Source organism: Pelmatolapia mariae, linkage group LG8, assembly GCF_036321145.2.
Source record: "Pelmatolapia mariae isolate MD_Pm_ZW linkage group LG8, Pm_UMD_F_2, whole genome shotgun sequence".
NCBI lineage: Eukaryota > Metazoa > Chordata > Actinopteri > Cichliformes > Cichlidae > Pelmatolapia > Pelmatolapia mariae.
Genome location: NC_086234.1, coordinates 14,281,929 through 14,297,482, shown reverse-complemented (window position 1 = coordinate 14,297,482; position 15,554 = coordinate 14,281,929). Strand labels below are relative to the sequence as shown.

General features: G+C 39.2%; 1 protein-coding gene across 2 annotated transcripts; it reads right to left on the bottom strand.

Annotated features, from left to right (window-relative positions):
- Positions 1–4,304: 4,304 nt before the first annotated feature.
- Positions 4,305–14,241, bottom strand: casp7 (caspase 7, apoptosis-related cysteine peptidase). Of its 2 annotated transcripts, none has more exons than XM_063483018.1 (7): positions 14,163–14,206; positions 13,657–13,775; positions 10,350–10,501; positions 10,131–10,259; positions 7,967–8,142; positions 7,570–7,708; positions 4,305–7,386 (listed from the first exon to the last, which is right to left on the bottom strand). In XM_063483018.1, the coding sequence occupies exons 2-7, from the start codon at positions 13,770–13,772 to the stop codon at positions 7,160–7,162; spliced, it is 939 nt and encodes a 312-aa protein (XP_063339088.1). In that variant the 5' UTR covers positions 13,773–13,775; positions 14,163–14,206; the 3' UTR covers positions 4,305–7,159. The 2 variants fall into 2 exon arrangements, with proteins under 2 accessions (XP_063339088.1, XP_063339087.1); XM_063483017.1 differs by having other exon boundaries at positions 4,306–7,386; positions 13,657–13,778; positions 14,163–14,241.
- Positions 14,242–15,554: the final 1,313 nt, after the last annotated feature.

Below are 15,554 nucleotides of genomic sequence, written 5' to 3'. Positions count from 1 at the left end.
CTGTCATCGAGCAGAAACCGGAGATGGAAGCATGTAAATATAATAATAACCACTGCAGCCAAGAAGAGTGCCTGACGAGCCCAGTTGTAAGTAAGCTATTAAGACTCGACTGTACACTGTGTTCGTGTTTTCCTCCGAAACAATAAGTTCCGTTGGAGCAGCCTTTCAACGCCTCTCTCTGTCTCAAACTTGACCCAGACAACAAAGTAAAGCTATTTTTCGGCTACGAGCCCGATGTATTAGCCAGAGGTCCCTTTACTATGGTTCGGAGCCGCGGACCTTCAGTAATAGTAATAAATCACACAACAATAGTACATTCATGTAAAAAGTTGTAAAAAGCATGATAATATATTAAGTAATCCAAAATATTCAGAATACGTTACTCTCATTGAGTAACGTAACGGAATACGTTACAAAATACATTTTGGGGCATGTATTCTGTAATCTGTAGTGGAATACATTTTAAAAGTAACCTTCCCAACACTGATCATGCCAAATACCGAACAACAACCTAACAACTTATGAACAGAATTCTTGACAAAGGACAGCTCTGGAGGAGATTAACAGCCATGGATCATTACTTGCAACGCTTTCACAAAGGCTGTACAGTGATCACATAGCCTCTAATACTCATAACCCACATACAGACTGGCTGGGCAAACTTCCAAGTTCCCTCCCAGAGACCTTTCCACAGAGGCTCGGAAAGTTCATCTACTCGAAGTTGGAAAGCATGATCAAATCTCCCTTCTTTAGGAAAAATAAACAAAGAATACATATGCAACAGTCAGACCCCCAACCCCCCCTCTCAGCCAAAACAGGAAACTGATCCAAGAAGCTGTGCTGTAAATTTTGATGGACCTGTCTATATTAATTTTTCAAGCTATACAAAATATCCTTAAAGCTAATTTTAATAGTCAGGAATCAGCCTACCAAGGCCTCTGATTTTGAGTGTCATCTCATCTAAAAAGCATTCAACGACTCAGCAGCTTCCTCTGCAAGTAATGGGCTTACAAGAGAGTCAGCCCAGGCAGGCACCAGAGACTCACCAAAGGCCACTTCTTCCAGGTATTGTTCCAGGGCAGGGACCTGGTGTCCCTATTAATGGCAAGGTTTCTGGGTTGTTTATGTCTTTATAGAGCTGTTATGAATCATTCTTGCTTTTGGCTCCTCACACAGGACAAGCTTGCCTTGGGAGACCCTTCCAGAGGCGAGGTGCCCCTGCTAGCTAACCTCCTGCTGTCAACTGGGAAAGCAAATGGTGCAATTCATGGAGAGGTGCACTTAGGTTAGAAACTTAGAATTAAAAATAATTTTAAAAATATTAGATTAGGTATTTGATTAATACATTGAATGTTTAGTTTTCAGCACAAAAATATTTGCAAGTGAAACATTTTAACAATGTTTTGTTTAATAATGTTTTTCTTCTTCACACCAAAAATAAATAAACAACTAAATAAATCCTTATTCTAGTGTCTTTTCTTTGCTGTTTGTGTAACAAATGTGTTACACTATGTTATGAACTTTTGAACTGGCCTCCTTTTCTTGCACAAACATTTATCACTGTGACCGATTTGGTGCCTGGCATGCCTGAAAACAAAGCTCTGCCTACAGTTTGACTTCTATCCAAGACATTTCACTAAACTTCACAAGCCTTTGTTCTTTAAATTGTAATCTGCTCAGGTGTTAAATCCTTGGCCACTTTAACTTCAGATAAAGACTAGACCAGGAAAGGATTTAAATAAAAAAGAGACAGGATGACGCAAAGTGAATTGTAGATGGCCCGAGGCCACAGAGGAGCTAGAAACTGGTCAACATCACTGCTGAGGAAAGTAATATTCAGGTAGACATAAAGTAATGAGCCCAGCTTGTGCCACTCATTGAATTTCAATGCATATCTCTCTCACTGGCATTAAATAGCATTAAAATATGTTCTTTGATATATCTTTAACAGGATCTAGAAACAGTCACATTTTCTGAGGTAACAGCTTGCTTCAAAACCTCTTTGTGTGAGGTATATATTATTCACATGTGATACAATACCTACAGTACAATATTTTAACAGAGCAGAGTGCCCAGACACACCAAACATATTTTGGGGGAAATGCCGAAAGGGGAGAATACCCTGAAAATCAAGTTGTGGCGTTTACCAGTACCTTGACCCACTTTATTTACTGCACAGCCTGTTTTTCCTTACTGAAAACAAATGGAGCATTTCCTGGTGCAGTGGAATGACAAATCAATTCTTAGTTGACTAACAAGATCCAGTGTTTAGATTAAACCTCAAAGCAGAAATCTCTGGTTAGAATTTTGATTGACAGATTACACCTCTTTAACTTTTCATTACTTCTTTAATCTCTTTCTTTTGTGTGAAATTGGAATTTCTAAGACACTGAAACTGGCTGATCCAGACCTGACTGAGATGGATGACTTCAAGAATAAACAGCTTCTAAGTCTTACGCCAGTCTATTGTTGTTCATCAGATCCCACGATCCCGTCACTGAAAAGATGTTGCAAGCTATGAGTTTACCCAGAAATAAGAAAAGATAAGATAAACCTTTATTAGTCCCACACGTGGGAAATTTTTGGTCACGGCAGAAAGTACAAGAACAGTGAAAAATTAAGAGAAAGAAGAGAAAAACAATAGAATAGAATAAGATAAACATGTGCCATTGCACATCAAGGAGATAGGGAGGCAGTTACAAATGTGTATGGGATGTGTGTGTGTCTGTCTGCACATGTGTGGGCCTCTGCAGAGACCGTGTTGTATAGTCTGACAGCAGTGGGGAGGAAAGGCCTGTGAAATCTCTCCGTCCCACATCGTGGGTGCCGCAGCCTGGAACTAAAGGAGCTGCTCAGTGCTGTCAGAGTCTCCTGGATGGGGTGGGAGATGTTGTCCAACAGGGAAGACAGCTTAGTCACCATTCGCCTGTCACTCACCACCTCCACTGGGTCCAGAAAGAACAGAGCTGGCCCTTCTGATCAGCCTGTTCAATCTCTTTCTGTCCTCTGCAGAGATGCTGTCGCCCCAGCAGACCACACTGTAAAAAATGTCTGAGGCCACCACAGAGTCATAGAAGGTCTTTAGGAGTGGGCCGTTCACTCCGAACGACCTGAGCCTCCGCAGCAGGTACAGCCTGCTCTGCCCTTGCCTGTCCCCAACCTCCGGGCCATGGACTAGTACCGGACCGTGAGTCGTTTGCTTTGTTTACTTTGTTGATACAGCACCGCAGCCCTGATTACAAGCAAGTCTATGTTAGTATGAAGTAATTTTTAAAGCATTTCTGTTTTAGATTTACTGAGCATGTTGTTTACCGTCATTCACGTGTATGCATACCAGAGCTTACATATCTTTAGAGTTAAATAAGCTTTGGTATGTATATCCAGTATGTGATGTAATAGGATTATTGAAACAACAATTAAACAATTAGTGCAACAATTTATTGAAACATGCAAACATACATGGTAAAATTAAGTATAGGCAAAGGAAAAGTGAAAGTTTTTACAACTCTAATAAGCTTGAAAGTCAATATTTGAAACACCTTGATTTTTCAATAGAGCCTCAACTTTCTTAAGCAAGCTTTCTTATGCTCTCATTATTTCTTTAGCTACTCTTAAGGAATCATTATCCAGGTTTCCTGAAGGACGTTCAGAGCTCTTCGCTGTCTTTTTTTCCCGTTCTCTATTAAGATGATCCCACACTGGTTCAATAACTTTCACATCCAGGCTCTGGGGAGGCCAATCCATGACTCATAGTGTTCCATTCTGTGTTTTTCTATCCAGGTATGGTTTTACTGCATTTACAGTTTAAATGATTTTTATTTTATTTTTAGGTTTGAATGATTAATACATCAGTGTTAAGAGTTTATTTTCATTTTCATTGCAGATTTTAGTTCATGGACTAAACACACACATGCCAACCTGAAAATAGCAGAAAAAAAATCACCCGAGTTGTCTTATGGAAAATACGATATCAGTAGTTCATCCGCTTTCAACCATTACAAAGAACTGTTTTCATAATTCAAAGAAACGTGTCAGCATAGATTGACTTACGGTAAAAATCTCATTATAGGACGCCACAGGCATGATGTTATCAGTAAGATGATTCAGATCTTTGGCTTAGTTGAAATAGTTGAGTGAACAACTATTCTCACAACGCAAGTCACTGCTTCCTAGCGGGAAATACAAAAGGTCCAAAAATGAGCCCCTCCTTCTCTGTGCTTTTCACAGCTTCTAAAGCCATTCAGTGAGCCAGATTAGACACTTTGCTAGGGCACTGCTGGTCTGCAGGTCTTATGGTTTGACAAACACGATTTAGAAAAAAAAGTTTAATGTTTTTAAGATGACAATGAGAGAAATGTTTTAAAAAAGCTTTAATATCCATCCTGATCCTGGAATGTTTTTACCAATACAAGTGCAACTCCCAAATTTTAACTGAGCACTGAGTGAAACACATGGAAACATTTAAAAATACCCAGTGACTTCATAATTTGTTTGTGTATGTAAGCACCATCCTACCAAAAAACAATGGTTTCAATGGGGTCTGTTTACAGATGTGCAAGACAAATGATACAGACTTCACTACATTATAAACTGTGTAAGTTTAATACAATAAACTGTTTACATGAGCATTTCTTTATTTTGAAGTTGTTTAAATAATGTATTGCCCCAAATAAAAAAAGAAATAAATCATGAATTCAGTCATTCATTTTCCCAAATCTTTTCAAATATATTCCTGAGGACAACAGCATTTAAAACCTGAAAGCATTTAAAATTTTACCCCTAAACACATTTTCCCCCTTTTTCAACTCCATTCCAAAATAAGTGGAGCAAAAACTCCTTTTGGCACAGGTTAGGCACTACATCGCTCATCACAGATCCATGTGTTGAGAAGATTTAACACTTGTGGGTACAATGGACATGGATGGGGAATACCATCCTGATTAAAAAAAAAAATAATAATAATATATATTTTTTTAATTAAAAAAGCATAAATAGCTAAAAAAAAAAAAAAAAGAAACCAACTGCTGAACTTCCCCCTCTAAGGTACCGAGACATGCAGTTATATGAATTATGGAAAAACCTTTTAGAAAAAGGGAGATTGTGGACATGTGGAGTGTGTATGTTCAGAATGTCAGTAATAGCTGCCTTTGTAATTAAAAACACTCAATAACAAATTATTTGCAGAAACAAACTTTGTTTAAGTTGTAACAAATGTTATTTAATTAATTAAATTGTTTAGAAATTTGTCCGTCCCATCCATCCATTCTCTGTTGCCTATCAGAGTTCAGATTGCAGGGGTAGCAGTCTAAGCAGAGAACCCAGGCTTCCCTCATCCCACCACCTCTTCCAGCTCATCTGGGAGACACAAAGTCGCTCCCAAACCAGCCAAGAGATGTAATCTCCCCAGAGTCCTGGGTTTGCCCCGGGCAACTGGTTCCTTGCTATATGAAGAGGCAGTGGCTCCACTTCCTCTATTCCACCTATCTTTAAGGGCAGGAATGCAGAGCGACCTGTAGAGCGACCCATCACTTCACACTCGACCCGTCAAGTGTGAAGTGATGGGAATGAGAATCATCCCCTCTAAGTCAGAGGCCATGCTTTTTAAGGGTACAGTGGCCACTTCAGGTCTGGGACAAGTTAATACCCTAACTGGGGGAGTTTAGGGTCTTTGGTGTCTTGGTCATGAGCTCTTGTGGTTGTTATATGTCCTAATTGCATAAGGAAAGCATAGCAACAGTTTAAAAAAATGAATAAAAGAGATTTGGTATGAGACTGATAGTTTACTACTGTGTAGTGTATAAGTAGAGAACATAAATGTATTCAGTAAAATGATTTGGCATTTGTGCTTAAGGCCCCAGTCCAAGTTAAGACTATGATATTTCACAAATTTACAACACAGCTTTAGACATTCTTTTGTCTATCTAGTGTTATAATCATACAGCATTTATTTCATTATTTAGTAAAAATATTAAAGAAGAATGTCTAACTCTAAAGATAACAAGCAGAATCCATTACACTGTTTTTTTGACTGCATAATGGTGCATAAATGAACTTATTTGAGTTTAAAGAAGTGAAGCCTTCAACATTACATTGAGAACAGTGGTAAAATAGGACCATTTTTAATAGGGCGGACTCTATGCTATGCACTTGACCCAAAACCTCACTGAACTAATCACTACACAGCAAACAATCACATCTTCCTAACCACTATGGATATGAAATTAACATGACATTTACCCACTTCATGGACATTAAAGAACCTGAGGATACCAGCTTTCTGCTACAAACTTAAACTTGCTAGGAAGGCTGAGACAAGAAGCCTTTGGCAAGAGGGTTGACATGTTTCTGATCTGTTTGTCTTTTCTTTTGTCTCTTTTTCTGACAATTGACAGTAGAAACTTTAAAATGCAGGTAGCTGAAAATGATCTAAGTCATTTTAAAAGGCATTTTTCTCTTTAACAATTCATTGCACAGGGTCTGTAATGAAGGCAGGTCCCTCAACACTCCTACAGCAATCAAAGTTCTAGTAATCACTCATTTCAGTTTCCTACTGAAGATTTCTATAAACTGCCTAATGAATCTAAAAGGGGCTTAATTTAGTTTTTCAAATCATATTAGATCAATCAAAATGACAACATGTTTTTCCACTGAGAGTCGTAGAATACCAAGAGCCAACTTTTGCCCATCCTTGCTTGCCCGTGTTCATAGGGTACAGTCCCTTCAAACATCTACTGCAAATGCTGGAAAATGGAGTGACGTATAGACGATTCTATAAACCCACAAAACCTGGCAGGAAATTTTCCGGGCTGGTAGAATAACATGGATATTTCACAACGCCTGTCAACGAAGATCAGATCAAATGTGACACCATTATTCTGAAGAAGTAGAAGAATGTGAAGAAGAGGAAGAAGTTTCACTATCAACACATGAACGCCGTGTGCCACTGTAATGTTTTTGTTTCTCATGTAGTGCTTTTCAGCCCCAAGTCTACATGCAAAATGTCATATGTGCATGAAATATGAAGCATCCTGCCAGGCCTGAATCATCCCTGAATGCTTTGACTGCTTAATCAGTACCTGACACAGTCTAGTCTAGTCAGTCTAGTTAGTCAGTCGGTCAGTCTGTGGCATCATTACAGTACAGTCAGGTGGATCGGCAGTCAGTTGAAATACAGTTCTTTGGTCAGCATAGAGACCACACAGGGAATCTGCTTCTTCTCACTGAAGCGGTGGTCTTCAGACCAGGACTCAAAGCTGGTGGCCACCATGTAATTGACCCGTGTCAGGATCTGCATTATCTCCAGCTGTTTTCCAAACTCGTTCAGGACGTTGCAGAGCGCCTGTACAAACCAGGAGCCACGCCCAGGATTCCTCCATGAGTAATATCCTGGAAAATAAGCATCATCAGTCAGCAATGACACTAGAAACTAGAAATCAGTCAAACTAGACTCTTCAGGAAATGCTTCTCCACTTATAATATTTATAAAATTTTCCTTACAGTAAAATACCACTCCAATGGTATTTTACTGTAAGGAAAAATATGTTGTTTAAACTGGGATTTCAGGTTTACCTGGCACAGTGGAATAGGCAAAGAGGAAATCAGCCTCTACGGGGATCTTATGTCTTGGATTTGCATCTGTCTCCAGGGCATCATTTGGTGGACCTGAATCTGTCTGTATACCATCATCAAATTCTGAACCCCTACAAGCCTGGTGAAGTAAATGAAATGACATTTCATTGTGATCCTGAGTAGCTTTCTCATCGATGACCTGGTGAAGCAATTCAAAATTAACTGTTTTTAAAAGCTGAGATAAGCCAAATTCACCTATTTCCACAGCAAAGAACTGTTCAAACTGCCCATTTGGGTGAAAAGTAGCAAATAGAAGTTCACACAAATCTGTAACTTACCACTGCTATTGTTACAATAAAAGACTTTAGTCACACAATCAAGTATGAACCATGCACACCTGGATGAAGAAGAGTTTTGGCTTTCCCACTAAGCTTTTGCACTTGTCCCCCCTGAACAGCGAGGTCATCGCTTTGATGGGCATGGCTCCGTCTGTGCCGTAGATCATGCCTTCCTCGCCGTGGCTCAGCAGGATGCAGGCGAAACACGAGCTGTCACTGTGGTCTTCTTCCGAGGCTGAACCACACACACACACAAACAAACAAACAAACGCTGAACTCCTAGCTCGACTCAGGCCTTGTTAAACCTGTCTAGATCAATGAGTAAAGTCAGTCCCTAATAGTTACGTCTGAAGTTTATTTAGTGTGAATTTGAGATTTCAGCTAAGTTATATATTTAGCTGATAAAGAATGATTTATAATGCAGCTCATCAAAATATGTAATATGCCAGTGAGCCCTTTGTTATAAGAAGAAATTTATCAGCATCACTGACATGACAGGTTCATATAGTCTTATGATCATAAAACCTGGTTACTGGACTTCCAGTTACTTTGATTAGAGACACATATGACTAAATTTAGTAGTAGGATGTGTTACTTTTATACCAGTGGTGGTTGTTAAGAAACAAGAATTATTAATTTAAACCTGTACATCTTGGTCATTTTACAACAGGGATGTCTAACATAAGGCAGAATCGGGCCAGGGAAGACTTTATTCCAGGCCACTGGATGGTAGAGCTGTGCGATATGACCAAAAATCTCATATCCCAATATAAGACATTTATCGTCCTGACAACGATATATATCAAAAAAAATTTACATTTTCTGTAAATTACGTGAATCTCAGGCAGCTCAACTTACGTGAAGTGTTTTCAGCTGGGCGTCGTGTACCTGGAGTTGAGTGTTTTGACCGATGCATGAAACTATACATTTTTAGACATTAGTTGTAACAGCCGCCATTTTCTTTATGAGTATTTATTACATGGCGTGCTGCTGGGAAAAGCCTGTTTTAACGTTTAAGTCCAAGGTTTATTTTGAGCACCTGACGGCTTTTTTTGCTTCTCATCTGTAAACTTTCTCCATACTCTTTCACATGATTCTTGGTGGTAGAAGAGCCATGTTTGAGTGTGAGGTGGGGACTGGTTTCCTGCATAATTTGCATAGTACAGTTTCCTGGTCCGTGTCAGACTTTTCATAACCAAACCATGTCCATGCTACAGAGGTGGCCCCTCATTTAAAAATAAGTTCCTCACTTTGTTTTGACAGGTCCTTCTGTTTGTCATCATTTCAGTTTAGTTTGAACAATCTCAACAGGATCTTAAGCTTTATTGTGAAAGGTTTATGTGGAAAATAAACAAAGGACGGTGGAGCCACACGTTGCTAACGACAACGCGTAAAAACAGTCGCTTGTCTGTCCGTAGTGTGGTTATTTTAAATATAAGAGAAAGCGAGAACTTTAAGAAATTAATAAAGCCACTACAGTGACCATCAAAACAATGAAAAAATATTGCCATAAAAAGTTTATTTTGCGACACTACAAAACAAACGATAGCGTAATATGAAATGATACACGTTTTCATATCGTCACCCGATATATATCATTATATTGAACAACCCTACTGGATGGCTTTAAAAAATGTGAAGGAGAGCATAAGTTTTGTACTTTTTACTTTTACATTTTACAGCTTTTCCTACTGATAGAGATCTCCCTATCATCATTCATATTTCACCTAAGTAAGTAAATAATAGATTTCTGTAATTTTACACATTTGCTTCTTACAATTTAAGACTCATACTGACACATTTCTTTCATCTACTAAAGCAGCATTTCTTTATCATGTTGAAAAACTTTGACGTAATGTTGAACTTGTGCTTATTTTTCTAATATTAAAATATTTAATTGACTAAATGTGTAGTTAAATATCTGTACAATGACAGAGAAGGAAGTTTCACCGGTTGGCCCCACAAAAGATCAAAGAGGGTGTATATGACCAAAGGCCTCCCTGTTTTACACATTAGAAGGCACCAGATTACTAGTATGTAACTATATGCATATCAGAAATAATACACTTTGTACTGCTAACCCTTCCATCAACTACAGTGGCTTACAAAAGACAATCTGTGCTTTCATTTGGATCTAAATATTAAATATGAAACACCATCACAACAAAAAGAAAAATGTAAAAAAAAAAAAAAAAGTCTCGTTATCTACATGACATGACTTACCCTCTCGGAGAAGACGCTCCATCTTCTCACACGTCTGATCGTTGTAAAGAATGACATCAAAGCCCAGGTTCTTGAAGCACTTGTGAAGCTCGTCTGCGTCTCTATCTGTGCCATTGCGTACATTCATCCCTGTCAAGAAAGAACGCTTACATTACAAACTCAATATGCAATAACGCTGAGCCAAACTGAATTCATACGTTTGAGTAAGGTTTGCTATACCCGTCTTTTCATCAAAGTTTTTGTTATTGATGATGATGCACTTTCCCACTCGCCGGTGGCTCATCTTATACTGGAATGTTGGTGAAACAATTCTGTAATGGCTTTCCGAAGAGTAGTCCTGCTCCCGCGTCTGGCCATCCTTATTCTTCCTGCTTTTATACAATGACAATTTAAAAAAAACAGTTATATTACATTGCACGGTTACAACAGTTTGTCAAATTTCTCTCAATTAAAATTTCCTGCAGCTGAGATGTCTATTTAAATACAAAAAAAATACTACAAATGAATGATCCTTAAGTAAAATTTTCAAAACAAGTAACACACATTAAACTGAAACCAACACAAACCACTTACTTAGAAACCAAAGGGTACATACATTTCCAAATAAGGCATTAAAGTCACGGCCAAAGTTGGTTGCAGAAATCCAAAGGAAGATTTAAGGAGAAACTAGAACATTTTTGCTTAGCGCGGATAATTGGAAAAAAAAAAAAAAATCATAAAAACAGCAATCTATACTGAGCAAGAAGAAATCCTCCATGAGTGGTAATTCTCACACACCTGTCATATTTCCATTCTTTACAAGATCCATCCAGATAGCTTAGCTAATAGTGACCCATTAGGGACTCACAAAATCCAGGCTTTATCCAGAAGAGCCTAGTCAACAGCTTACTCAAGCATGGGAACAATGCACAGCAATGTGTACCAACAGTCTTGCGTGCTCATTCACAGGCTGCCCAGCCATATTAGAAAAAAAACAAAAAAAAAAAACATGTGATCCAGAACTTTTTCTAGCCCCCTCCCACTTCCAAATTGTGCCAACTGTACCAAACAACTGCACGAGGCTGTGCAAAGAGCTGCGACCCTGGGCATTGCAGGTACAGCGGAGGACAGTCGAGCGGAATAGGAGGCCGTTGCGTCTGTCTTACCTGGGTTCGTCATTAAGCGCTACGCCACTCTGCATCTGAAATGCGTTGGTTTTGTCTTGTGTCTTTTGTTCCCCCACAAAAAAACAAGTTTCTCCAGACCTGGAAGCGTAATTTTTGGCTGTGTGCTAGGATACTGACATGCTCTCTGTTCTGGATGGAGACCTGACTGGGCTAGCAGGTGCTGAGGACAGGGGCGGCGCACTGTGAGGCCCCTGAGTCAGCAACCTCGCCATCACACCAGTGCTTTCTAAAGGCCTATTCACACATGGCCCCTGTGCCTCGCTCTCCCTGCTGAGGTCAGACAGGGCAACAAGTAGCTCCTCTGCTGACAGGTACAGAATCCACCTGTATAGATTTTCATACTTGTTATCTACACTTGTGACAAAAAGGCAACTAAATAAATAAGTAAATAAAGAAAATATTCCTTTCCAAGAAAATATTCCTTTGATGAACACCAAAGCACACCACAAATAATTAATAAATGAATGTGAATTTCCTTAATAATTCCTTAATATAGTATTTTTTACATCTTCTATTGCTTGCTATCTTGATATTTTTGGGTAAGAATCTAAATTCCAGACGGAGCACAGAGCCTTTTTGCTTGATTACCAGTGTCTGAGGGAAAACACAGCTGCCGTACTTTATACTTCTCCATTAAAAAGGTCGAGAGTGCCACCTTGTGAGTGAGACTGGAATAAACAGCTCTTTGTGTCAGTGATCAGTTTACAAAACAAATTTGCATACTGTTAAAAGGCCCACACTCCATAATATAATGAATGCACATTTTGAATGATTTTGGCCTCAGCTATGGTCTAATTTTGAGAAGCCACCTGAGGACTGACCCCTGTGCCTGAATTAGACTTAAGATTGATTTCATGTTCTGTGACCCATTGCCTTAATTGGGCTATTCAAAACCAGGTCGCTGTGTAAAATCAAGGGTATTTTTACAGTCTATTTTTTTAGGTTTTGATTAGCTGTGAAACCACAGTCACCTTCAGATACCGAATCCAGGATCTTACTGAGACTGCTCGGCTGTGTGTGGTCTCTTCTCAGTGTGAGAAGTCCAAAAATAACTGTGTGGTTGTGGACATAAATTCTATGTGGAAGTGGTTTATCACCACAATAGTTTTACTTGAGAAAATGAGCAAATACATGTCTGAGTAATTTAAAGCAATACACTTTGGGTTTTATTTCTTTTCTAAATTAGAGAATAATAAAGCAAATTTCAACAGAAGACTACCATTGAAATAAAAAGACAAGCCACAAATTACTTGCAAACCAGTTATAATAGTATCTACAGGAATACTGAAGCAGTCAGAAATAGGGTTTTGTTATAACATTTGTTATTCTATTCTGTGAAAACCTTCATTTGAATTTTATGCAAAGTGCTAGCTTGCTTGCTATGTTTATGTGTTATGATGTGTGTGTACTGTAAGATCTGTGGGACATAAACAGATGTGGAAGAACCAAGAAATAAAAAATAAATTTTGCACATCCAACACAAACAAATCATAACAGAAAAATATTAGCAAATTAAAACAGACTCACCAGCCACCTCATTAGGTACATCTGCTCAATTGCATGTTATTGCAAACATCTAATCAACCAATCACATGGCAGCAACTCAGTGCATTTATGAATGTAGACATGGTCAAGATGATCTGCTAAAGTTCAAACTGAGCATCAGAACGGGGAAGAAAGGTGACTTAAGTGACTAAATGTGGCACGGTTACTGGTAGCAGATGGGATGGTCCGAGTATTTCAACTACTGATCTACTGAGATCTTGTCACATGACCGTCTCCGGGGTTTAGAGAGGAAGGTCCAAAAAAAGAGAAACTATCCAGTGAGGTTAGATGAGGTCAGCCAGACTCTGTCAAGCTGATAACATTCGTAACAATCAACTTAAGTAGAAGAGCATCTCTCACCTTCACACTGACTCACCAGCTTAACACTGCTTCAACACTACAGCCTATCTGAGGGATGTTAACCATCCCTTTATGCTTGCAGCATAATAACCTCCTGACAGCTTCTTGCAGCACAATTATGTGCTGTGTCACAAATCCAGATAATTTCAAACTGGTTTCTTGAACTTGAGATGATCCCCAAATTGTCAGTCCACCTTTGGGATGTGGCAGAGAGTAAGAGTCCCACTATGGATGTGCAGCCAAGAAATCTCCTACCACAGTAAATGAACACACACCTTGTAAATGAGTGAGGGAATAATAATGAAAGCGAAACCCACAGCTTAAAACCTATATTATTACAGTACGTAAATTATTTGAGTTATATAGAGTTTATTTTTAGGGCCCAAACTTATGACCTTCTTTTCCCTCGAATGTTTACTGGTTTTCATGTTTAGAAACAATAAAAAGGAAGTCACCTCCCAAATAGTAGAAATCTCCCTTTGCGGTCAGGCTTGGCGTCTGTTTCGTCTGTCGCCGGCCCATCTCCCCCACCCTCTCCAAGTTCAGAAGGTTCACCGGCGTATCCAGCCATCTTCTTCTAGCACACAAATCGAACATAACGTTATGGTTTACTTAACCTACTGCTTTCCGTACATAAGGCGTAAACTAACCACACGTTGGCGTTATTTTGAGACAAGTTTGCCTCACTTCCTCAATCTTCTTCAGTCCCACCTCAACGGTTTGAAAACGGACAGCTAGCTAAATTTAGACTGCTTTTATTAACACTTTGACACATTGAGGCATTCAACTTGACTTGTTAGCTTCATGTCTGGTTAGCATGTAGCAAAACAACGACTTAGCTAAAAATACATAAATAAACTTTTCATTTTCTTTAAGTATACCTAAAGAGATTGATACATAGGAGTGAACTTAAGCTGAATCGTAGTGTGTTACGCGAACTTCGCTGTAGCACTAAAGTTACCTGACTTATTTTCGTTCTCCAAAGTGTCTCCTTCTGAGTTTCTGTCCCTTCTTCCTTGTGAAAGAAAGAGAAAGTACGGTTTGACTTCTCGCGACTGCGTAACTGCGTCACAGCACTGCGTCCCTCCTACCTGCACACTTGGCACACTTGTTTTCTGCAAGGAGTAAAACGACTAGTTATGTGCAAACAACAACAACAACAACAACAATAATAATAATAATAAAGGATGCAGTAAACGCAAGATTAATTTATGAAAATTTATCTTTTTCTCTCCCAAATGGGAAAGGCTTTAGTTGCTCCTAGGTGAAATAGGTGAAAAGCACCTATCAAATATACCAAATTAAAACTGTATGCTAATCCTCTGTCATCTGCATCTGGTGGAGCCTTAGCTGGACCCCTTGCAGTTTTCTTACCGACCGGTACAGATGCCGAGGATGCCTTCATCTACCTGCTCTCCAGTGCTTTTAATACCATTACGACCATTAGTACTGGGGGAATCTGTGCAAGTCGATGCTCCACTCATAACCCGGATTAGACTACCAGGCAGCTCTGGCTGGGGAGCTGCTGCTTTGACAGTACACTGAGCAGCACAGGGAACTGTTTTATGATCCTTCTTCTTCACCCTCTACATTTTAGACTTAAGACAAGCTTTTGTTGGCTCTATCACTGAGCCAGGTTTCTCCTCCCTCCCCTGTTATTGTGAGGGGAACTGATGCTGAGGTGGTTGAAAAATACAGATACCTAAGAGCACACATAGACAAGAAACTGGACTGGTCCAAGAGAACAGAGGTTGTCTTTAATAAGGACCAGAGTCTCCTGCATCTATTAAGGAGGCTCAGAACCTTCAATATCAGTCTATGTTTATCACTCTGGTGGCAAGTGTGGTTTTCTATGTGAGCTGGAGCAGCAGGGTGCAAGCAGCTGATGCCAACAGAATGAACAAACTAAAAGGCTGGTTCAGTTCTGGGAATGGAGCATCAGACTACAGTAGAGGTGTGAGAGCAGGATGCTGAAGAATCTCCACAGCATCATGGGCAATCCATCCCATCCGACACATGCCTCTCTGATTGGTCACTGCAGCACACACAGCAACAGCCTCACTGGCCCAAAGGATCTCTGAGCACTACAAGTGATCCTTTCTATCTGTGGCTATTACACTAAGACATTTAATTGTTATTTTCTGTATCTTGGTTGCTAGTAATTTAAGCTTATTTAATTATTTTTAAAATTATATTTGCAGTTTTTACTTTAACAGAGTATTTCTGTTTCTGCTCCTGTTTCTATTTTTATTGTAATGAAATTGTAAAAGGCACAAGAAGTCTTACTGTATCTTAGACTAAAACAGTTGATCCATCAGAAAATCAAAGAAGCATTTTAAGACATCACAGATAA

Excerpts from the sequence above, each read along its gene's own strand:
- casp7 (XM_063483017.1), bottom strand. The coding sequence starts at position 13,772 with ATGGCTGGATACGCCGGTGAACCTTCTGAACTTGGAGAGGGTGGGGGA. Across the intron at positions 8,143-10,130 it reads GGAGCGTCTTCTCCGAGAGG|CCTCGGAAGAAGACCACAGT; the intron begins GTAAGTCATGTC and ends TGTGTGGTTCAG. Across the intron at positions 7,387-7,569 it reads TGCCTATTCCACTGTGCCAG|GATATTACTCATGGAGGAAT; the intron begins GTAAACCTGAAA and ends CTTATTTTCCAG.